Source organism: Euleptes europaea, unplaced genomic scaffold (genome assembly GCF_029931775.1).
Source record: "Euleptes europaea isolate rEulEur1 unplaced genomic scaffold, rEulEur1.hap1 H_1, whole genome shotgun sequence".
Lineage (NCBI taxonomy): Eukaryota > Metazoa > Chordata > Lepidosauria > Squamata > Sphaerodactylidae > Euleptes > Euleptes europaea.
In genome coordinates this window covers 479,351-503,749 of record NW_026612049.1, presented here as the reverse complement: position 1 = coordinate 503,749, position 24,399 = coordinate 479,351, and the positions used below count along the sequence as shown (strand labels likewise).

Below are 24,399 nucleotides of genomic sequence, written 5' to 3'. Positions count from 1 at the left end.
CACAAGTACAGCATATGTGAAAAAGCAGAATATACAGCACTTGTTGGGGATTTTGTTTTAATTGAAAAGATCCTAATATAGAACTCCCAGAATTCTGGCAGCTATGCTACTATTATTACCACTGCCATTTTCTTTTAAATGCAAAACTAGAATACAATTTTTAAGATACTCCCTATTTAACAGCCGCTCATATTAGTACTTGTGCTGTTCTCAATTATGCAGTAACATAGCAAGATCACAGGAAGACAGGATAGCGGTGACAAAACCAACAAAGAAGGTATATATCTGTCCAGGTTCTGCTTAGTTATAATGCTATAAATCTTGTGTAACATCACTACAATCAGAGTATGGTATTCTACAATCCTACATACACTTGAAACAAACTTCCAGTGAACCAAACAGGACTTACACATATACATACAAACACAATTAGGTCAGGCTGTAAATATATTCAGCAAAAATAAGTAATAGCTGTGTGTAATAAATAGAATAAAACAGCAAAAAATAATATTTCCAGGGCAGCAAGAGTACTGGCAGCAAGAGTACTAGCGAACAAAGTTATCATTTTAGTTATGCAGTGAACGAATAAAAAACTACATTCACAGTCATGTATAATAACCATTAGAACTTATATACCAATGAAACTCTTTAATAAGCTCATACGCTCCCTTCTAAAACACATCTCTCTTTAATATGTCTCTTAAAAGGTAGAAACCATTGTGTGTGTGTGTTAAGTGCCATCAAGTCGCTTCCAACTCATGGCGACCCTAAGAATCAATGTCCTCCAAAGTGTCCTATCCTTAACAGCCTTGCTCACATCTTGCAAACTGAGGGCCGTGGCTTCCTTTATAGAGTCAATCCATCTCTTGTTGGGTCTTTCTCTTTTCCTGCTGCCTTTACCATTGGGGGTAAAGTGCCTTCAAGTCGCAGCCGACTTATGGCAACCCCTTTTGGGGTTTTCATGGCAAGAGACTAACAGAGGTGGTTTGCCAGTGCCTTCCTCTGCACAGCAATCCTGGTATTCCTTGGTGGTCTCCCATCCAAATACTAACCAGGGCTGACCCTGCTTAGCTTCTGAGATCTGACGAGATCAGGCTAGCCTGGGCCATCCAGGTCAGGGCGCCTTTACCATTACCGGATATTAAAAAATACAATGTAATGTATATATAAGCAATTTGTCACAAAAGAAAAAGAGGTTTCACTTATATCCAAGTATGATGCAATATAGTCATTCGCCTTTTAACCCTTGAAGGACTGATGATCTGTAACTGATGTTCATTAAGGTCTTCAATGCAGGCACACACTGGGACTGCCCACGTACAGGCCTGCCAACCAGAGATTATACCAAGCTCTACCACTAGGGTGAGCAGCATGTCAGTTCCGTGTGCTTGTTCCCGCCCAATGGCAATCTCATGTCCTGCTGCTGCTGCGCCCCTCCCCTCAGTTCCTACTAAGCTGCCGGCATCTCTTCTCACCCATACTACCACATGAGGAGAGTTCGCCGTGGGGTAGGAGGGAAGAAATGTGTGCCTGCACAGAAGACTTCAACGAACATCAGTTACAGGTAAGTGAAACCTGTTTTTCATTTTCGGTCTTCTGTGTAGTCCCCCCTTGGGATTTTAACAAGATTCTTACCATGGCGCTAAAGATGAACTGCAGGATAGCCTTTCCCATCTGAGTCTCTCTTCTCACCTGCAGGTCTAAGGCGTAGTGTTTGACAAAGGTTTCTACTGATGTCCACGTGGCAGCTCTGCAGATCACCAGCAATGGAATGCCTTTGAGGAACACATCCTGTGTCCTAGTCAAATGGGCCTTCAGAGTTAAGGGGCAAGGGAGCCCTGCTAGCTCATAGTACCTCTTTATGGTGAGGAGTAACTACCTGGACAACATCTGAGGGGTTGCTTTGTTCGGACTAGAGTGGCACACAAATAAGGTTGAATCCTTTCTGAATTCTTTGAATCTTCCCAAATAACATAATAAGGTCCGTCAAACATCAAGTGAGTGTAACATTCTTTCACTATCCAATGTTGGTTTTGGAAAAATTGTTGGCAGAATTAATTCCTGAGCCAAATGAAATTTTGAGATCACCTTGGGTATGGGGAGGGGCTGTGGCTCAGTGGTAGAGCATCTGCTTGTTATGCAGAAGGTCCCAGGTTCAATCCCCAGCATCTCCAGTTAAAGGGACTAGGCATGTAGGTGATGTGAAAGACTTCAGCCTGAGACCCTGGAGAGCTGTTGCCAGTCTGAGTAGATAATACTGACTTTGATGGACCAAAGGTCTGATTCAGTATAAGGCAGCTTCATGTGTTCATGTGTAACTGCATACTAAGCCTCAAAATTACCCTCTCTGGAAACACCTTTAAGAGGGGGGATCCATGCTCAGGGCAGCTATCTTGCTTATCCTCCTAGCAGAGGTGATAGCTACTAATAAGTAGACCTTCATAGATAAGAACTGAAGTTGTGGGCAAGGGTTCAAAGGGTTTTGACATTAATTTGACCAGCACTAATGATAATGACCATAGTTAAAATCACCACCTACAATTACCTCCCCATTATTAAAGGAGTTAAGTTTAGATAGTGTGGTGGTAATAAAAGAGTAGAGAAAACAAGGTTATGTTGTGGTTATTTTGTTTACCCTTCACAAAGATATATCTACCCTGTTTGTCTATTAAAACATCCTGAATTTGAAAGTTAAAGTTTATGAAGATCAAGATTGCAACCTCCCTCGATTTTGAGCTACCTGCAGCAGCATATTGGAAAGGGAACCAGAAGGATTTCAAAACTGGATGGAAGTTTCGTTTTAGGTGTGTCTCTTGTAGAAACAAGACATCAGGTTTTTCTTTGACCAACATGTCTGTAATTCTTCTTTTTATAGGATTGTTAAGCCCTTTGCAATTAAGGGTCAGAATCTTCCTAGTATTAGTCATTTGATTTTCAGGGCATGTATTTACTATATTTGTAGTAATTACTCCCACTAGTGTTGCAATGGTAATCTCCAGATAGGGAACCTACATATGTCATTGCATCTTTTTCTTTAAACAAGATCTGTACCTAACCTCAATAATATTAACCTCAATAACATTAACTCATTTTAACACATAATTTATAGGGGGGAAGGGATAACTCTAAGGAGGTAAGAATACTATATATGGAAATAATTTATTTCCCAAGAGGCTACAAATGGCCTCTTATCCGGAGTGGTGTATTTGATGGAGGAAAAAGAATTACCAACCCCCCTCCCCACCACTTTATGTGTATTTTAACTTTAAAACCTGCATATTTAACAGCCACTATAGTATAAGATATTTATCAGAGATTTCCATTATGCATATTATATAGGTATATCAAATTGAACGGTCAGTTTAAATGGGAAGCCCCATTTGTATCTGATGTTGTGTTTACCCAAATATTCTGTGATTGGTTTAAGTTGCTATCTCTGCTGATATATCTTGAAAGACTTGTATCTGGGATCCTTGAAAAGACAAAAAGCCCTTTTCCTGTGCCACACGTAGAATTTTCTCCTTTGATCTATGATGCAGGAAGCAAGCTATGATATCTTGAGGAAATTTTAAATGTTTTTCTTGTAAAAGGCCCATTCGGTGGGCTCTTTCAGTTACTGGATAGATTCCATCTTCCAGCTATAGCACCTTACCTAGCCAGGTAGATATAAATAGAGATGCATCTTTGCCTTCCACTTTTCCAGCACATCCACAAAATCACACATTATTCTGGCATGCTCTGTCCTCAAGGTCTTGGATTTTTGCTTTTAGCAATTCCTCATTTTTTGCAGGCATTGGATCTCTTTCTGTTGAACACATTGCTGTGTTTGCTGAAACTTCTTTTGAACTTCCCTTTATTTCACTAAGGAGGTTATAGGCTCCATGAGAGATTCCAATTTTGAAAACAGAGTTTTTGTTGCTCTGCCAAGAGGGTCAAGATATCTTGCTTTGTTGCAAGGTTGTTTAGCATGTTGGAATTGCTCTGAGTTTCCTGTCTGCCCTGCAGCCATTTTAGCTCTCTCCTGTTTCCACTTCAAAGACTCTGCACTAGCTGTTGCTCAGGAATAATTTTTTCAGGGTTTTATTGTCTTTGGAGCCTGCTTGAACTTTACCCCCTCCTTTTATGCCCATTTACATCTAATTTAACTTGTGTAGCTAAGGCTGTGTATGGTAGTTAAGTGCGGTGGGCAGGGCTGGATTTAGATGAAGAGAGGCCCTAGGCTACTCCACTTGTGAGGCCCCTCCCAATCCCCCACCCTCACAACTAGAAGAAAATGGAAGAGTGTTATAAACAAAACTGAGTGACGCCAAGGATGATGACGGGTATTTAAAATTCTGCAATTCACAATTTCTCCTCTAAAGGACATAAGATGTTATTGTTAAATACCATGGTGATTTTAAAAAAATGCCCTAATAAGGTTTGGGGGCGGGACTAGAGGGAGGGCTGAAACATCCTGCCCTCCTCCCCACGCCCCCAGCCAAGTCCTCTGACTGGCGCAGGCGCGATCGGGCGGCGGGGCTACAGCTGGGGTGTGGCGGCACGCCGCCGCGTCTACTGCGCTCCGTCTTCTCCCGGCTGTCGGCTTGCTGGTTCCTCGCCCCGTCCCTCGGGAAGCGGGCTTGCTCTCTCTCCACCTCTTCCATTTGTCGCTGCCTCGCCCGTCTGGACTTTCGGTCCCGTCCTGAGCCACTTACCCGCGTGCCGGCAGAGAGGGCTACGCGTGCCGAGTCGGGCACGCGTGCCATAGGTTCGCCAACACGGGCCTAGTGAGTGTCTTCGGGATGTGACGTCACCCCATGGGTCAGGAATGACCAGGTGCTTGCACAGGGGGTGGGACCTTTACCTATTTTAGAATGCAGACTCAATTTACATCTGTGTGAGAATTGAAACTCCCTGCTTCTGTCAGGAAGCCATTTGTTGTCAAGGTGACAGATGGACAATTACAAATAGATTTGTCTTGTCTCAGAGAGCCCCAGGGGCAATCTAGATGGATTTTATTTACATCTCTAAAATTCTGCAGACTTTGGCTGTGTGAACTGGGGCCCCGCAAAAAAAATTCAAGTTGGGCTGTGGAGGCCCCTAGATTTAGAGGCCCTAGGCTGCAGCCTACTTAGCCTATACATAAATCTGGGCCTGGCGGTGGGGAGGGAGAGCATCGTGTTCAGGCTAGCTGACATGTCACTTAATCTCTGTTTGTTTTTCTCCGGCGTCTCCAGTTAAAGGGACTAGGCATGGTAGATGATGTGAAAGACCCCTGCCCGAGACCTTGGAGAGCTGCTACCAGTTTGAGTAGACAATACTGACTTTGATGGACCAAGGGTCTGATTCAGTATAAGGCAACTTCATGTGTTCATCAGTGCCCTGGGAAAGACAAGTCCTTTTTGCCCTCGAAAGGCAAGTCCTCAACTTTCTCTCTAGTTTCAATCTGCAAGGCCTTAGATTGAAGCCATGTGTGTGTGTAAAGTGCCTTCAAGTTGCAGCCGACTTATGGCGACCCCTTTTGGGGTTTTCATGGCAAGAGACTAACAGAGATGGTTTGCCAGTGCCTTCCTCTGCACAGTCAGACAAATGGCTTCTGTTTGAAGCAATTTTGCCAGCTGTTTTCATTCATCTGGAAGGTGCTCTAGGAAGGGTGACATCTTCTCCCAAAGAAACAACTGGTAGCCAGCCATGATGGCCTCATAATTTGACACGCTTAATCCCAGCAGATGAATAGGCTTTACACCAGGGGTGTCAAACATGCGGCCCGTGGGCCAGATCCAGCCCCCAGAGGGCTTTTATCCGGCCCGTGGGGCCATTGGGGCAGCCGGGAGTGGGGGGCTGTTTGTCACTGCCGCAGAGCCGCTGTGGGTGGGGGGGCTCTTTGCTGCCACTGCGCTGGGCAGCAGGGCCACTGGGGCAGCAGGGGGTGGGGGGACGCTTTGCCGCAGCCCGTGGGGCTTGGGGCGGCTGTGTTGGGCTGCAAAGCTGTGTTTGGGGTAGGGATGCTTTGCCACAGCCATGCTGGGCTGCAGGCTGCTGGCGTGGCCTTGTGTGTGTGTGGGAGGCTTTTCTCTTTTCCTCCTCTTGTTCTGGCTTTCTTTCTCCCTCCTTTTATCTCTTTCTTTTTTTCTGTGGTATTTATTTATTTATTTATGTGCACATGACCTGGCCCAACCAAGTAACATTTATTTCATATCTAGCCCTTCTAACAAATGAGTTCGACGCCCCGCTTTACACTCTAGGGCATCCAGTTTCCTTCCCTCCTTATAGGTCGGTAGCTGGGGGGTCATAGGGTGACCTCTAGAATGGAGCTCCTCGATAATAAGGGATGACAGTGGTGGATGAGTGGCAAGGAACACAGGCGAATCCTGTTGGAACCGGTTGGTGACAAGGTAGCCAGTGATCATCCTGGTGGACCTGGACCAGGGCAGCAGAATTGGATTTGAAGTCCAGAATCAAAGCTGCCTTGCCTTCAAAGGACAGTTCTCCTCCAGCAAACCGATGCTGGGGGAAGTCAGACATGTGGAGTCCTGGCAGGAGGCAGTGCTCTCTCCACTGATTGGCAAGCTGCATCCGATTTGGGTTTCTCCTTCTTCTCCTTAGACTTCGGTCTCTTAAGTGGGGGTTCGGAGGAGCAGTGTTGCAGGAGCAACAGTGGATTAGTGGACTGTTTCTTCAGCTCCGATCCATGACCAGAGTGGTTGTACTTGATGGATATCAGAGATGGTTTCAGAGGCAGTTTCGAACCCGATGTCGGATCCAACAGTCCAGAGGCTTGCAGAACCTTCTCCCAAAAAGCGGCTTTAAATTTTGATGCTCTGTTACATCCTGACTTCAGTGTAAATTTCTGGCACGCTTTGCATGTGGCCTTGTTATGACTCTCCCGGAGACAGAATAGGCAGAGTGCATGTTCAGCCGTCTGTGGGAGTTTTGCACTGCAATTGGTGCACTTCTTAAATAGACTTTTTGGGGCCATTTTCACCCAATCCAGCAACACCGTATTTAGGGGGGTGGATAGGGCTCTCCAATGACTCAAAGATAAGCCCATTGCGTGAACCGGAAAGTGAAATTGTAACAGGAGATGAAGAGAGGGCAGAACTCCTCAATTCCTACTTTTCCTCAGTCTTTTCTCGTGAGGGAAGTGGTGCTCAAAATGGCATAAACAGAACATGTGATGAGGGAAGGGATTTGCAGCCTAGAGTTGGCATTGGGGTAGTGCACAAACACCTGGTTTCTTTAAATGAAACAAAATCCTCTGGGCCAGATGAATTGCACCCAAGAGTACACAAAGAACTTGCAGATGTAATTTCTGAGCCTCTGACCATTGTTTTTGAAAAGTCTTGGCAAACAGGTGAGGTGCCAGAAGACTGGAGGCGGGCAAATGTTGTCCCCATCTTCAAGAAGGGGGAAAAGGAGGATCAGGGTAACTACCAACCCATCAGCTTGACTTCTATACTGGGAAAAGTTTTTGAACAAATCACCAGTCAGTCCTTGAGCATTTAGAAAGGATGGATCTGATCACTAAGAGCCAGCACGGGTTTCTCAAAAATAAGTCATATCAGACTAATCTTATCTCCTTTTTTGAGAAAATTACTACCTTGCTGGATCAGGGGAATGCTGTAGACATAGTTTATTTAGATTTCAGTAAGGCTTTTGATAAGGTTCCACATAGTATTCTAGTTGACAAACTGGGAAAATGTGGTTTAGATCCTATTATTGTTAGGTGGATCTGCAACTGGTTGACAGATCGTACCCAAAGTGCTAGTTAATGGTTCCACATCCACTTGAAGTGACTATTGGAGACTATTGGACACTTGGAGAGAAGTGACTCAGAGATCTGTGCTGGGCCCTGTGTTGTTCAACATCTTTATAAATGATTTGGATGAAGGAATAGAGGGGATGTTTATTAAATTTGCAGATGATACTAAATTGGGAGGGGTAGCAAATACATTGCTGGAAAAGACAGTCTTTGCCACCCCCCAAAGCTTGCAAGTCATCCCACCCCAATTCTACTCTATGCTGACGATGCAGTTCTCCTGTCCCGCACAAGAAGTGGTTTGAAAAGATCTTTGCAAACTTTTTCTGAGTACTGCTCTAGGGAAGGTCTTAAAATAAACCATCATAAATCTAAGATTATGATCTTCACTAAGAGGAGAAAAATGCCTCCTTTTCACTGGGTATTAGACGGCTTTGAGGTTGACCAAGTCAAGGAGTTTGTTTACCTTGGCATTCTTTTTCCCCATAACCTATAATTGGAATGCCCATCAAAAAGCAGTGTCCAACAAAATTAAACCTGGGGTTGGTGCTATTGTCAACTCTTTTCACACCAAAGGTGGCAAATATATTCCAGGGGCTATTCAGATTTTTAATCTGAAAATTACCCCAATTATCCTCTTTGGTGTTGCCATCTGGATAACAGTCATCAATGAATCTATAGATCGTCCACTGCTTCAGTTCTTACGAAAACTCCTAAATGCCCCTCGATGTGTTGCTGGCGTTACTCTTCCTTCCAAGTTTGGCCAAATGTCACTTGAAGCTAGGGCGTGGTTGGCCGCCTTTAAACTACACCTTAAACTGTGCTTTAGCACTGAGGGGTTCCTAGCTTCTCTGAAGCATGACCCTTTTAAATCCTCATGGCAAAAACTCCTAGATGAGAAACTGTCATTGTTGGGCTTCTCGCAGGATATGTTATTAGATCTTGGGAAAACTGAAGCTTTTACCAAAATTAAAAAGCACATTAAAGAGCTTGATTATAACAGCACTACTTTTCGTGCTCGTCACGTCTGTTCATCCCAGTTCTTCGGAATACCCCCTCCACGTGGTCTGCCTGCCTATACATATTATCTGACAACTCCTCGTCTTTGTAGAGCTTTTTGCTTGGCTAGATTGAATGCTAACCCTTTTATGGTAATGCAGGGCAGAATTCTGAATATACCATACTCAGACAGGATCTGCCCTTGCTCTTCTGGCTCTATTGACTCATTAGCTCATGCCCTTTTGGAATGCCGCTTTTAAGAGGAACTTCGATTGCACTATAATTCCCCCCTTTTAACATACAAATCCAATGCCTCTGTGACTGACATAATGCCTTTTTTACTAAGTGATAGGGACCCCAAGGCTACATTGTCAGTGGCAAGATTTGTTTCAGTCCTTATATCCCTCCAACAGTAGATATCTGCTGCTCAAGATCGATTGATCAAGGAGCTTCTAAGGGATAAAAGGAAAGGGAAAAGACAGTCATGCTGGGAAAAGTTGAGGGGAGCATGAAAAGAGGAAGACCCAACAAGAGATGGATTGACTCAATAAAGGAAGCCACAGCCTTCAATTTGCAAGATCTGAGCAAGGCTGTCAAAGATAGGACATTTTGGAGGACTTTCATTCATAGGGTTGCCATGAGTCGGAAGCAACTTGACGGCACTTAACACACACACAACAAATACAGTAGAAGACAGAGCCAAGATGCAGGATGATCTTGACAGGCTGGAGAATTGGGCTAAAACCAATAAAATGCCCTTCAACAAAGACAAATGTAAAGTTCTGCATTTAGGTAGGAAAAATCAAATGAATAATTATAGGAGGGAGACTTGCTTAGCAGTAGTGTGTGTGAAAAGGATCTTGGCGTCTTAGTAGACCAAACACTGAACATGAGTCAGCAGTGTGATGCGGTAGCTAAAAAGGCAAATGCAGTCTTGGGCTGCTTCAACAGAAGTATAGTGTCCAGATCACGCGAAGTGATGGTATCGCTTTACTCTGCTCTGGTTAGACCTCAACTAGAGTACTGTGTTCAGTTTTGGGCACCACAATTTAAGAAAGATGTAGACATGCTGGAACGTGTCCAGAGGAGGGCAACAACGATGGTGAGGGGTCTGGAGACCAAGTCTTATGAGGAAAGGTTGAAGGAGCTGGGTATGTTTAGCCTGAAGAGGAGAAGACTGAGAGGGGATATGATAACCATCTTCAATTACTTGAGGGGCTGTCATATAGAGGACGGTGCCGAGTTGTTTTCTGTTGCCCCAGAAGGTCGGACCAGAACCAACAGATTGAAATTAAATCAAAAGAGTTTCCGTCTAGACATAAGGAATAATTTTCTAACAGTTAGAGCGGTTCATCAGTGGAACAGGCTTCCTCGGGAGGTGATAAGCTCTCCTTCCCTGGAGGTTTTTAAGAAGAGGTTAGATGGCCATCTGTCAGCAATGCTGATTCTGTGACCCTAGGCAGATGATGAGAGGGAGGCCATCTTGGCCATCTTCTGGTCACTGGGTGTGTGTGTGGGAAGTAGTTTGGAATTTCCTGCATTGTGCAGAGGGTTGGACTAGATGACTCTGGTGGTCCCTTCCAACTCTATGATTCTATGATCTTCACTGAGAAGGTAGGCCCAAAGGCCATTGTTCCAATAACTAGACGAGCAGCAGCAGAGGCTTAATGGTGAAGAAGGAACTGAGGTGAAGAAGGAACAGAGATGAAGAAGGAACTGAGGGGAGGGGCGCATCAGCATCAGGACATGTGATCATCTTTTGGCAGGAACAAGCACATGAAACTGATGTGCTGCACCCCCTAGTGGTAGAGCTTGGTAAAATCTCTGGTTGACAGGCCTGCTCATGCGCAGTCCCAATGAGGGACTCCACAGAAGACTGAAAATGAGTATTTAAATATACAGTATAAGCATATCTTATCTGCAAGAATTTTAATGCAAAATGATAAACTAGTGGAGTAAGACTGACATAATCTATATTGAATCTGAATCCATATATTTAACACCACAGTCTATTAAAACATAAAATTGACTCCACATATTTTTATCATGTTCTTGCCTAACAACATGTATGACATAATCCAGCAATATTAATGATGTTCTGCACACGCTGGATACAGAAATACACAAAAAGATTCTGATTTACAACAATATTTTAAGAATACTTGTAGCCTGGGCATTTGAGAAACAATAAGATTAAAAGAACACAGTAATTATGTACATATGTTAGGAAGCCAAAACAATACTGCTATTTTTTACAGTCACAGTTACTTTCCTGCAAAGCCCATATTTGAATTTTTAAAAAATGCATTGAACATTATTCCCATGCCATAGGTAGAAAGCAAAAAGCTACTTGTGCCATAATCCATAAGTTATATTGTATATGTGCTTTTCTTGTCTTGAGTATTAACACTCATATCTGGAAAAGTGATATGCAAAATGACCCATAGAGTTGGCACAAACTCTCTTCTCTTTTAAAATAATCCTGAATGTAGAAAGTAAGACTTGCTCTCTCAAAATTTTGTTAGATATTAAAACATCAAGAGAAAGGAATGCATCAACTCTAAGCAAATTTGAGCCATCAAAAGTTTAACTGGAAAGAAAGAACACATGGCAAAAAGGAACAGCAGAATGAAATCCAACAACAAAGAACAGTTGCTATGGGATGTAACTTTCAAAATTCCACCAACCCGAAGAGAAAGCCATTTATTAAGTTGGGAAACCTGTATTAAGAAATTCAGGACATGCTGTCTTGTCATTCCCATTACTGCTGCTTTTGAAGAAACACTGTGTCCAAAGCCATCAGCATGATTGTGTTTATATATATATGTTATATTTAAAAAATAACAGCTCAATATTATCATAAATTTAGATAAACATAATTAATAACTCAAGTATAAAGAGGGTCTGATGGCAAGGTGAAAATTTCACCTCAAGCTGTACTAATAGGATTGTTATTACTAATAGACATTGCTTCTCAGCCTTTCGGCTAAGATCAAGTGTGTGTACTAATACACAATATAATATAAAGCCTGTAAATACAACTGATAGATCTGATCCTTAATGGAAGTTGCTTTTTAGGATTTTTAATTATATTGGTCAAAGGATGACCCAAACAAACATTGTATACATACCGTCAAAAAAACAGCATCTGCCTGCAGGTTCCATAGAGTAGTATACTTTTTGTACATAGGATGGTCATATTTATTAATAGCTGATCAACAAGAACATAAGCTGGTTTGGGAGCATTTCTTGCAGCTAGAATAGACCTAATATATATTTTATGGGTGTCAGTTTTCTTCAGAAATACTAATCCCAAAGTTGGAATTTAAGGAGTCAGCCCTCATAAAGTTAAAGTAGTACCAAAATCTAACAACCTTTGGTGGCAGGAATAGAGGGGCAATCAAATGCCCTTAGGTCACTGGAAACATATTCTCTCACTGTACAGTTCATTCCCAATAACATCATTGTATTAAACACATACAGTAGAACAAGCAATTGAACTGCTACAATCATTCACAACTGAGAAGTGCTTTTTAAGTGTCTCATCAAAACAGCTTCATAGAGCAACCTAAAAACCCTGTCTTTCCCTACATTTGTTCAGATATATATTGTCAAAAATATTGCACTGAAATTCAAGCTAACATTCATGAAGTGACTTTAAGCCATTCATTGCTTTTTGGCTATGATATAAGTCAAACCTTTGGTATGTAAATCTAAACATCAATTGCCAAACATGTCTATGGCTACCAGCAGCCAACATTTTTCTTTAAAATTAGGACTAACAAGTTCTAATAAAAATGTGTTGCAGAAATTCAAGCCTTCATGGAATGCTAAAACTATGAACAAGCATTGTTGCACAGTTTCAATGCATAAACAATATTAGTCTTATAAAAATATAGTGTTTGAATTACTCTTTATTGCATCAGCAATTGTCTTTTAAAATACTTCCCTTTCACGTCAAACATTAAATTAATCCTTTTATAAACAAAATATAAGATCTTTCTCTAAATGCCAAGCAGAGATATGGAAGGTGCACCACAGGAAAAGAACTGCCTAAAAGAATGACAAACATACAAATATCACAAATGATAGAAAATATAAACTACTAATTCTCTTTTGTTACATCATTTACATGATTTTTTAAAATTTTCAAATAACTTGTAGACACTTAAGTTACGCATCACACTCAGTTGACATCAAGGGGTTGGAGCAGGAGTCACTTTAAGACTATTAAGTGCTGCATGGATTCGGAAGTGTAATCTGGATTCCATGGAATATTCCTTATAGTTGTTTCTGTAAGATACAATACATTAGTTGGACAACCTCCAATTAGTTAGATGGGATATCTCCCATATCATGTTATTTTCCCTCATTACACTTTTTGAGGCTTTTTCACATACAACAATAAAAGTACAAGACATAAATATACTATGCCAGTGAATTAAGCTTCCATTTTGCAAATTGTGTTTCTGGCTGCTGCTGGAAGTGTTCCCTCCCATAAATCCAAGCTTAACTAGTCCATGGGATTTCCATAGCCCAACAAACTTAACTTGCATGCAGCTAGGTTCTGTGCTGGAATATTTGCCTCTATCATTAGTATTTAATTTGCTGTGTTGTAGTAATGAGCAGGAGTTGGACTATGTGTGTATCAAATGTCAGTATACTGGGTATCATAGAAGTAGCTTAACTATTTCAAGGTATGTGCAGTCTTAGAAATGTCTCTAAACTTTCTGGAGTTGTCAGGGTGTCTCAAGCTATCTGTACAACAAATTCCAGGTTCCTAGCTAGTGTGAGAATAGTTTAACCATTTTGGGGTCACCAAACCCACTGTTTTGAGATACACGCACAAATGTGCTCCTTTCAGACTTCCATTCACCACCATGTCTTGACAAACATGTACACCAAATGTCAGTTTCTGGATGACCTGAACTACCTTAATTGTTGTGAGGTACATTTTGAGGGAGAATAATATGACTTGTTTTTTAGATTTTTCTAGTAATTGGGGTTACAGTTTGTGGGAAAGAAACAAACTCCAGGTACCCACAGCCAGACATCTGGGCAAATTAAGGTTTTGTGGGAACTTCTAAAACTTGGAGACCTTCAACTGTGTTTTCCACACAGGGGAAGGGAAGGAGTGTGCAAGCATGGCAAATAACCTCCGTTTGTTCATGAAATTTGAATCCAGCCAGATCCCCTGTACCTAAGGTTGCCAGGTCCCTCTTTTCCTCCGGTGGGAGGCTTTTGCATTTAAGTGTGTGTGCGTATGCTCGCGCGCCGACGCACATGCGACACTGCCGGTTTAGAACCGGAAGTGCCGCCTCGCAAAGGGCCTTTACCTCTTAGTTTGAGTGGTAAAGCGGCCCTTTACCACACAAACTAAGAGGTAAAGGCCCCTTGCAAGGCGGAAAAACAGAGTTGCACTTACCTATAACTGTTGTTCATCGAGTGGTCTTCTGTGCAGGCACACATGGGACTGCGCTTGCACAGAGCCAGCCACGGAAAAGATTTGTAAGCTTCTGTAGATTAGCTCCATAGAGTCCTTCCCCCTCCCCCCATCCATGTCCAACTGTCTTCCTACTCAGATGGTCACGTGATGAGGGGGGAGGAGGGAGCACTCTCCCTCCAGTTCACCCAAGCCGCCGTGGAACTGCTGCCGGAAATAGCGACAAAAAACAGCAGTCCACTGCGGGGAAGGAGGGAGGGATGTGTGCCTGCACAGAAGACCACTCGATGAACAATAGTTACAGGTAAGTGCAACACTGTTTTTCATTGTCGTGGCTTCTGTGCAGTCCCACATGAGAGAGTAGCAAGCTCACCTGTATAGGTGGTGGGGGTGCGACTGCTCATTTGACAGTGAAAATAAGTGTCCTTTAGGTCAATATTTACAAACCAGATATTATTTCCCAATAGTTGGAGGACCTCTGGTAGAGATATCAACCCGAATTTCTGTACATGAAGGAATTTGTTTAAATTTCTTAAATCCAGGATGGGACGCTTACCACCACTTTTTTAATCGATTAAAAAATACCTGGAATAGAAACCCTTATGTGAGTCAGGTTCAGGAACCTTACGAATAGCACCTTTAGTAAGCAATTCTGCAATCTCCTTTTGTACAGTAAATTCCAGAAAATAACCGTGTTTAATAATAGACAACACCCAGGCATAATCTGTGATGGATTGCCAAACCAAGAAAAACCTTTGTAACCAGTCTTCAAACAGCGGGACTGCAGCCAGTCAGGCTCTATTATTACCCTTATTGGAATGATCAGGAGGCGACTGAGGGCGCCTCTTCCCTTTAAACTTGTGCTGAAACTTCCTCCCCTGTTGTGGGGCTGAGTATGTGGGGCGGAAAGGCTGATAGGCCTGCGTATGGTAACCGTATGGCCTTTGATATCCCTGCCCCTGCCTGGGAAAATATCATTGCCTATAGTGGGTTTGGGATTGCGGAGTGATCCCCAGCGATCAAGCATTGTACCTGTTTTTTCTTATTCTATCAATCAGGGCATCCGTCTGCTCACTAAATAGAGCTGAGCCCTCAAAAGGGGGATCTTTGATTCTGGCCTTATTGTCAAAAGACAAAGCTGATGCTCTGAGCCATGAGTGTCGTCTTAGCACCACCGCAGATGCCATGGTCTTGCTACAGGTATCAGCCACATGATGTGCTGCATTCAGTTGCTGCTTACCCAAATGCAAACCTTCAGTTTGTATAACCTTAGCCAAGGTCTTCTTATCGTCATTGAGAGTATCTTTGTACTGGGACATACGGTCCCATAGAAAAAATTGGTACCTGCCCATTACTGCCATAAAATTAGCAATTCTTAAGCCTAAGGCCCCTGAAGAATAAACCTTATGGCCCAACATGTCAATTTTATGCCCCTCTTTATCATTGGGCGCTGACATAGACCCAGCACGGTATTTAGTTGGAAGGGACTCTGTAACAACTGAATTAGCAGGGGGGTGACGAAAAAGGAAATCACAACCCTCCTGTTTAATTTTATACATGTTCTCCACCTTCCTAGTGGAAACAGACAGTGAGGCAGGGTTAGCCCAGTTAGCGTTGACCATGTCCATAATGCCCTTAATCATAGGAAGGGCAATAGGGATGGCATCATCATTGAACAGCACGTCCATGATAGGGTCTGATGGGCGGGGATCAGACGGCTGAAATTCTATATTTAAAGATTCAGCCATTTGAACAAGCTGTTCAGCATATAGTTAATGTCCTCCAATGGGGATATTGGGGCGGGATCGCCCACCACATCATCTGGCGGGGGTAGAGATACTGGCTCGTCCTCCTCCCCAGAATCATCTTGGGCAGCCTCCTCTGCCTCCGAGAGGCACTCAACATCTTGGCTTTGATGAGAAGTGGATGCAGCCGGATCTGGACGATCCCTTGACTTCGATGGAACTCCATGGAGCTGCTCAGCTGATGACATCGAGGCATACCTATGTCTCCTTGTAGGTGAAGGCATGTATCTTCCCCAAGCTGGGGGGTGGTTAAAACTGCAGTCACAGGAACACTGAGGAGGCCAGTGGCAGTCATAAAGACTATCTGCAGAGTAATAACGGTGGCTGTGTGAAGCAGACTGGTGATTATTCGACGCTGCAGCGGGGATCTCGACAACGTCGCCTAGAGACGATGGCGAGGCCCACTCCCTCAGGAAGGGGGACGGCGTCCTCGGCTTGTTAGAGGACCCCGCAGGAGGGCGTCGAGCTGGAGGGCTTTGGCTCCGAGACGCTGACAAGCTCCGGCGCAGACAGGCAGGTTCCCCGGAGTCATTTTGACATCGACAGGATTCGCTCTGACACGACAGACATGGGGAGTCCAAAATCATAGGCGGGAGCTCCCTTTGCTGGCCACATGACGGCGGTGTATGGCATCGAGGGCTTCGTCCCCTTGACAACGGCGATGGGGATCAGTGACAGAGAGAAGTGCTATTTGGTGACTTGGAGGGGGAGGTCTTTTTTGCCTTCTTTCCTTTCCTCTTGTCCTCGGCCGATTTTGGCTGTTTTTTAACTTTTTTAGTTGGGGGCTCAGACGTAGCTCTGTGAGCCACTGAAGGCTGAGTAGCCTTGGAAGTTGAGGGCACGACTGGCACAGATATAACTGAGGGCGTACATGAAGCACTAGGTATCTCCTTTCACACAGGACCTAGGCATTTTTCCCAGCATGACGAGGGAATATGACCCTCACTCAAACACATTAGACAATCTTTATGGGCATCATTATGTGCCATCTTTGTGCCACAGGTTTGGCACTTGTTAAAAAGTGGGTCTTCTTTTTCTCCATTTTTAAAACTGAAGAATTTACCTCAGAATGTTAAACAGAAGCAAAACACGTCCTCCTTCCACGACGGCAGAAAGAGAACTGGAGGGAGAGTGCTCCCCCCTCATCACGTGACCATCTGGGCGGGAAGACAGTTGGACACGGATGGGGGAGGGGGAGGGAGCACTCTATGGAGCTAATCTACAGAAGCTTTCAAATCTTTTCCACGGCTGGCTCTGCACAAGCGCAGTCCCATGTGTGCCTGCACAGAAGCCACGACAATGAACATCCGGTTCTAAACCGAAAGTGCTGCGCAAGGTATGCACGCATGCACATTTGCCCGCCGACCCTCAGGTGGTTGGCGGACAGAGGGAGCAATTGCCGGGGGTTTGCCCGCCACCAGCGGGCACCTGGCAACCCTACCTGTACCTATAAGCAGGATCAATCCTCCTAACTGTGTGCCATGCATATTTTAAATGAAAAACCTATTAAGGGGGGAAACAGCACAGACTGTGGTTTGTTAACACTTTGTGAAAATATTCCCTCCAATCCAGCAATCTGATGCAGTGAGGCACATGCAGTTTCCTTACAACAGCTTCCCTACTTGCTGCAAGCCAGCTATAAAAATACAAGTTACACTACCAGTGCAAATAGTGCAAATACACTGATTATGACAAGCTGACAAATATGCTACAACAAATAAACTTGGCTTTTTGTAATTCATCCAGTGACATAAAAGGTTTCCACAACTTACTTTGCTGCTTCTATAAAACGTATTGCTTTTTCTCTTTCATCCTGTTCTTTGTACAGAAGGCCCAATTCATACATCGTGTATGGCACTAGATAATTATCATATTTCAATTGCTTCTCACTAACAGATCAAGGGAAAATCACATCACTTTTCAAGAAAATTAAACATGAAACAGATTAAGTTGAAATTCTGCATAAATTAAAAGATAAGAACTAAAAACAACCCAATACTATTCTAAGCATCTATTTATACTAATCCAGCTCTACATCCAGTTGTTGTTGTTAAGTAACAGTCAAATCCTTACAGAAGGTAGTAAAACAGATAAAACAGATAAAACATGGAAAAGCAGAATGGCAGAGGTCTCCTGGTTTTTCCTCTTCGGAATTTCTCAGATAGCATTAAGCCTTCCACTCTTACAGAAGGTGGAGTAAAAGGTAAAGGTAGTCCCCTGTGCAAGCATCAGGTCATTACTGACCCATGGGGTGGTGTCACATCTTGATGTTTACTAAGCAGACTATGTTTACCCCCAATAAGGTGGGTACTCATTTTACCGACCTTGGAAGGATGGATGGCTGAGTCAACCTTGAGCCGGCTACCTGAAACCGACTTCTGTCGGAATCAAACTCAGATCGTGAGCAGAGCTTGGACTGCAGTACTGCAGTTTACCACTCTGCGCCATGGGGCATTATTTGGTTCTGTCACTTTGCAAAGTATTAAGATTCTGTATAAACCCAATTATTTTAGATTTAAGTGTAAGAGCTATAAGAAGGGAATGTCCTGGATATTTTAAGATATCACAGAATATCAATGTACTGCTCTGAACCCAACCTTTGGGTTGGGGAGGGCGTGGTAAAAATGCAATAAAATAAATAACTAAATGTCAACATCTGTTTTAGAAAATTTAAACCCTACCTTTGGGTATTAACTCAACATTTTAAAATGTACTTATTAGAATACTTCTGCATTTCTTCACCTCACAATGAAACCAAGGCAGTTGAAAGAGGCTTACCACAATATATAACACATAAACAGAATAAAATAATTATCACTAAAACAGATAAAAATAATCTTAAAAACAAATAGTAGCAGCAGTCAATACAAAAACATCAGTGACTGTGTGTGTGTGTGTGTGTGTGTGTGTGTGTTTAAAGTGCTATCAAGTCACAGCCGATTTATGGTGACCCCAGCAAGTTATTAAGGCAAGTGATTAAGGAGCGGTGGTTTGCCATTGCCTTCCTCTGGAAAGTCTTCCTTGGCGGTCTCTCTTCCAAGTACCAATCCTGCTTAGCTTCTAAGATCTGACGAGATTAAGCTATACCATGCTGCCTTCTTTCCCCAGTGAGTATATATATCGGCACTCATAGCAACCCCTCAAAAAAATTAAAAATAAAATGCACAGGGAAAAACCCCCAGCAAATGCTCAAATAGTCTTGACCATCTTCTGGTAGGCCACAAGTGACAGGGAAAGATAGGCATCTGGGGCAGGGAATTCCACAATATTGGGATCACTACTGGAAAAGCCCTGCCTTGTGTAATTGCCAGCCTCACTGTATGAACACAATACAGAGAACAAGTAGTAGATGATCTTAGATCATGGGCCAATTCATATATGCAGGAAGGATCCTTCATGTATATTGGTCATAAACCATTAGGGCTTTAAAGGGCAAGATCAGCAGTTTGAATTGGGCCCAGAAACAAGTTGGCAGTCAGTGCTACTGGCAGAGTACTGGAGTATTGTTGTAACTGCAGCAGGTTAACCTTAACAGCTGTGCTGTGGACCTGTTCATTTTTTGACAGTCTACAAAGGCAGCCCAAGTAGAGCATGTTACAGTAATCCTATTCTGATGTTATCAATGCATGAGTAATTACCTAGATCACCTCTTTCTGGGAGCTACTACAATTGGTGGACCAGTATAAGCTGGTAACATACACTCTGGAAACATCTTCAGCCTGCCTCTAAAGAAAGAGGGCCATGTCCAGGGCTCCTCCCAAACTGAAAACTTGATTCTTCAGAGCGAGTACTAAAAACCTACTCCTGGGTTGATTATGCCCACAACCAAAAGAAACTTCCACCTTGCTGTTTCTACCTCTGAATAACTTGATTGAAGCAGAGTTCTGCTTGCAAGAGTCTTCCTAAATGTTTCAAACACAGGCCTTTCAACAGCTGCAACAGGCAGATGTCATCCATATAGTATTCATTGTGATCTTAAAATAAAGTATCAAGATTTCGAATTACAAATATAATAATGATGGATATGAAAAAATAATCATACAATATCAAATGTCAGCAAAGGCCATAACAAGATTTTCAAGCACATATTCAGTTGTAACAGGTGAAACAAGATGCATTACTTTCATCTTATCCGTCAGAGGTCTATATTTATTGACCATCATCCAGTGTCTCCCAATGCCTGTTCGGGACTTCCACAGACTCATCTGTATAAAGGCCAATAATTTTCAGTTAAGCGGAAACAGAGTTGGGAGCCTGTATCCAGCCATGCAGTTGCAAATATTTAAGGGCACTTAAGTTTTTGTAAGGGGGGGGGGAACTCCATGATTTTTGCCCATCCCCCATCCACTGCAGAACACCGAGTCCCCAAAAATTTGTCCCTGCAGGTCAGTGGACCCTCAGGAACAGCATGGTGGGAAAGTGGGAGTCTACAATAAGAGGGAGGGATCAATGGGGAAAACTTCCCCTTCTTAATAAAAGTGCATGACTGAATACAGGACAAACTCTCCCAGCACTTGCATGTAGATCAGGGATGCCCAATGTGGAGCCTGCCAAAACCTTTCCTGGCACCCACCAAGTGTTTTTAGAAAGTGAGTGGGGCCAAATACAGCTGCTGAAAGGGGGGGGACTGGGGGGACAAAATATCCAAGGGCCTAAGTTAGTTGGAGGGCCCTTGAAGCCAGCATCATGCTGCATCCAGACAAGTGCCTTTCCAATTATTTTCCTTTTCATGCATTTTTAGCTGCACCCGCTAGGGGCACAGGGAAGTCTGAGCACAGTAAAAGGCTCTATCAGCTAGACTCACCTTTCTGCAAGACTGAAGCAAAGCGGTAGTTAGTGCATTGTAGCAAGATAAAACAACCTTTCCTCTCTTTTACTTAATTTTTCTCCCTCTTTTCCATTCTTTTCTCATTCACTTCTCTTTCCCTCCGTCTAATTTTTCCATGTCCCCTGGATTTACTTCCAAGGCTTGGTCTCAACTTTTCATCTCTATACTGCTTGGCAAGAGAATATACTTAATAGTAGTATAGTAGCAAACTATATGAACAGAACAGGGTGGAGTTAATATTCCCTATGATCTAACAAAGTAGTAAAAGGATGCTGGCCCCCCTCCACCCTTTACATCCATGGTAATGGAACGTTAATCTGTTTTAGTGGTTATGTATATGGAACAGAAGTGAGAACTCCCAGTTCAGGCACTTGGTTGTTATCATTATTATTGGTTGTTATCATTATTATTGTGTTGGTGGAAGATCGAATAGCCCTTTGTAAATGCTACTTGGCTATATGACAAATGACATACCGTATATACCCGTGTATAAGCCGACCCGCGTATAAGCCGAGGTGCCTAATTTCTCCCCCAAAATGGGGAAAAGTTAGGCACCCGCGTGTAAGCCGAGGGTCGGCTTATAACCCCTCCCCCCCCCAGCAGGCTTACCTTCGCTCCAGGCCCGGCGAAGGCGGTGGCGGTGGCGCCCCGCAGCCGCAGAAGGCCCTCCCAGGCCGGTCCTGGCCAGGGGGAGCTGCGCGCGCTTGGCGGGGGCAGCGGAACAGCCTTCCAGCGGCCGCAGGAGGCCCTCCCAGGCCGTTGCCGGCCGGGAGGAGCCGGGCGCGCCCGGCGGCGATGGCGGCGTGGGCCTCCAGCGGCCGCAGGAGGTACTATAAACTGGAGGTGTACTGATATATGGCTAGTAATTCCCTAAGGAAATAATCTCAGTACACAGCCACCAATCGTTTCAACATATGCAACTTTACTTAAATACTATTCTAATATGCACGTTGTGTATGCGTAACACTCTATTCAATAAAGTTCTGAATTGAAAATAGTCTAAACGTGATGTTAACAATAGGCTTTAACCTTCTACATATATACACACTTATCCTCCTTATCTTGTACAAATTGATTGGTGGCTGTGTACTGAGATTATTTCCTTAGGGAATTACTAACCTCCAGGTACTAGCTGGAGATCTCCTGCTATTACAACTGATCTCCAGCTGATAGAGATCAGTTCACCTGGAGAAAATGGCCGATTTAGCAATTGGACTCTATGGCATTGAAGTCCCTCCCCTCCCCAAACTCTGCCCTCCTCAGGTTCCGCCTCAAAAACCTCCCACTGGTGGCGAAGAGGGACCTGGCAACCCTACTTCACTTCCTGTGTCAGAACTGTTGTGCTTGGCTTCACCTCCATCTTGTGGTTGCGTCTACCACCTTGTGTCAGAACTCCACAGGTGCCTGCAGACTCAAAAAGGTTGGTGCAAAAAGGGACCTCTGATGCTGATATTAAACAGCATAGAGGCAGATCAGAAACTCAGAGAAACCCCATATTGAAAATGCAAGGTGGTCAAGCAGCAGTCTCCCAGCACCACCTTCGGAAAATGACTGATCAAGTAGGAACAAAATCACTGGAGTGCAGTGCTTTCAACTCAGCCTGTTTAACCAAAACAACAAATGGACAATACTACTAAAACCCGCTGACTGTGTGAGAGGATCAAGGAGGATGTGCTCTTCCCACCATTCTCCCAGCGAACACCATCAATGAGGGAAACAAAGTACAAAACAATAGGCCTGAATCAGTCTCATCTGGAACTGCCTGAAGTTGCTTAGGCCACCTCACACTCATGTAACTTGCCCAGAAATGAAATACTGGCAAAGCCAATGTTCAGAATTCCATGATGTACGAAAAGTACAGATTCTTCTGATTGCTGCAAGCCACAAAATCTTGATGACACCCCCCCCCTTTCAACCATTTCAATATCCCACTCTCTCAGCCCGCCTGTATATGCTGAGGGAAAAGCATTGGCCTGAGTATATTTGTGAGGAGATTATTTTCCTTCTCCTCCAGTCTCACACCAGTATTTACCTCAGAGAGAAATAGGACACAAGGCTTTTTAACTTAAACAGACAAAACAGGGAAGTTTATTGAACAGAACTCACAGAGATTGGTTTTCAAGGAAAAGGCAGAATTTGGAGGGGAAACTCAGAGTCAGATTTATATTCAGAGAAATAGCTTAGATGTTTTCTTCACTCAAGTTCCTTTTGTTCTTAGTTTCAAGCTTAGTTCTATCCCTCAGAACTGTTACTCAGATTCAGACTCTCAGTCTCTGTCCCCAGCCTAGCTCTCTCTGACTACCCCACCTCAGTGGCTGTAATCCTCCACACCTTCCTGCTACCGGAATAGCTCTATCTCAAAGACTAATTCCCCTTTGTGACCTGAGAATGGGCCCTCTCTAACCCAATTCTCACTCCTGTCACTACCACAGGTTGTGTGTGTCAATAGCTTTGGCTTTAACAGAACCCTCAGGTTCACAGAGTACAGTCTGGCTTCCGCTCAGTCTCGCTACCAAGCTCCCAATCTATCACAGCCCTCTCTGGCTGGTCTCAAGCTTCGAATACTTTCACAACCTTCTATCCAGGCTGCGTCCCAAGCTTTGACTACTTTCACAGCCTTCTATCCAGGCTGGGTCCCAAGCTTCGAATGCTTTCACAGCTCTCTATCCAGGCTGGGTCCCAAGCTTCGACTACTTTCACAGCCTTCTATCCAGGCTGGGTCCCAAGTTTCGAATGCTTTCACAGCCCTCTATCCGGGCTGGGTCCCAAGCTTCGACTACTTTCACAGCCTTCTATCCAGGCTGGGTCCCAAGCTTCGAATGCTTTCTGACTCTCAGAGCTCAGAGTGTCAGCTCTTTGGCTCCGCCCACTCTTGGTCTGTCAGCTCTTGCTGCAGATTAACCCCTTATCTGTCACAAAAGCCAATACAGAATAAACGATCCAATGTTGATTCAGATCAATCTTTTTTTTCTTCATAGGATATACATAGGTTACTACTTACTAGGTTCGTTTTTTAAATCAGTTTCTTCTTTTTCAATTGTTACCAGTAAATTTTCAGTGAGGTCAGTTCTCGTGCCAACAACTGAAAAGCCATTCCAGACATACATCATTTCCTGATAAAACAAGAAACAAAACTATTAATAAACATTTTCCATACTATTAATTATTAAATATTTTCCAAACCTACTAATAAATATTTTTCATACACAATATTCCTTCACAAAATTTGCTGAAAAACTGCCTGCTGAGGCACCTGAATGCTGAAATGGATCTGGGCAGAGCAGTGTTGAGGTTGTTCTGTTTTTTTTCTATCAGACCGCCCATAAAAAGGTTGCAGCAAGAGATACTGAACCATCCACTTGGGAGCTGACATGGAGAGGGACACTAGGCTCTGTGTTATCTCCCAGGTTATTTAATGCATGTGGAAGACCCCTTTCCAGAGTTCTGGAGGAGGTTATCATCAATATGCTGATGACATCTAATTATATCCTACCCTGAATACGTTGATTGCTGCTGCCTCTGTCCTGGGCCAGTTTCTAAAATGGTACTTAATTTCCAAGTAGGCAGGCCTAGGGTTGCTCTCAAA

At 43.6% G+C, this 24,399-nt stretch overlaps 1 protein-coding gene and 1 non-coding gene across 5 annotated transcripts in view; one reads left to right on the top strand and one right to left on the bottom strand.

Moving 5' to 3' along the window:
* The first annotated feature begins 2,102 nt into the window (after positions 1-2,102).
* TRNAN-GUU (transfer RNA asparagine (anticodon GUU)) lies at positions 2,103-2,174 on the top strand. The gene has a single exon. It is a non-coding gene; the product is annotated as a tRNA-Asn (tRNA).
* Positions 2,175-12,851: 10,677 nt separating this feature from the next.
* LOC130492897 (tetratricopeptide repeat protein 39B-like) overlaps positions 12,852-24,399 on the bottom strand; it is a 68,414-nt gene continuing 56,866 nt past the window's right edge. For all 4 annotated transcript variants that reach the window (XM_056866662.1, XM_056866664.1, XM_056866663.1 and 1 more), the window contains 4 exons: positions 23,815-23,926; positions 19,842-19,959; positions 17,758-17,874; positions 12,852-13,030 (listed from right to left, as the gene is read on the bottom strand). In XM_056866662.1, the coding sequence (XP_056722640.1) occupies positions 12,934-13,030; positions 17,758-17,874; positions 19,842-19,959; positions 23,815-23,926 (444 nt within the window). In that variant the 3' untranslated portion in view covers positions 12,852-12,933. The remainder of the gene's footprint in view (positions 13,031-17,757; positions 17,875-19,841; positions 19,960-23,814; positions 23,927-24,399) is intronic.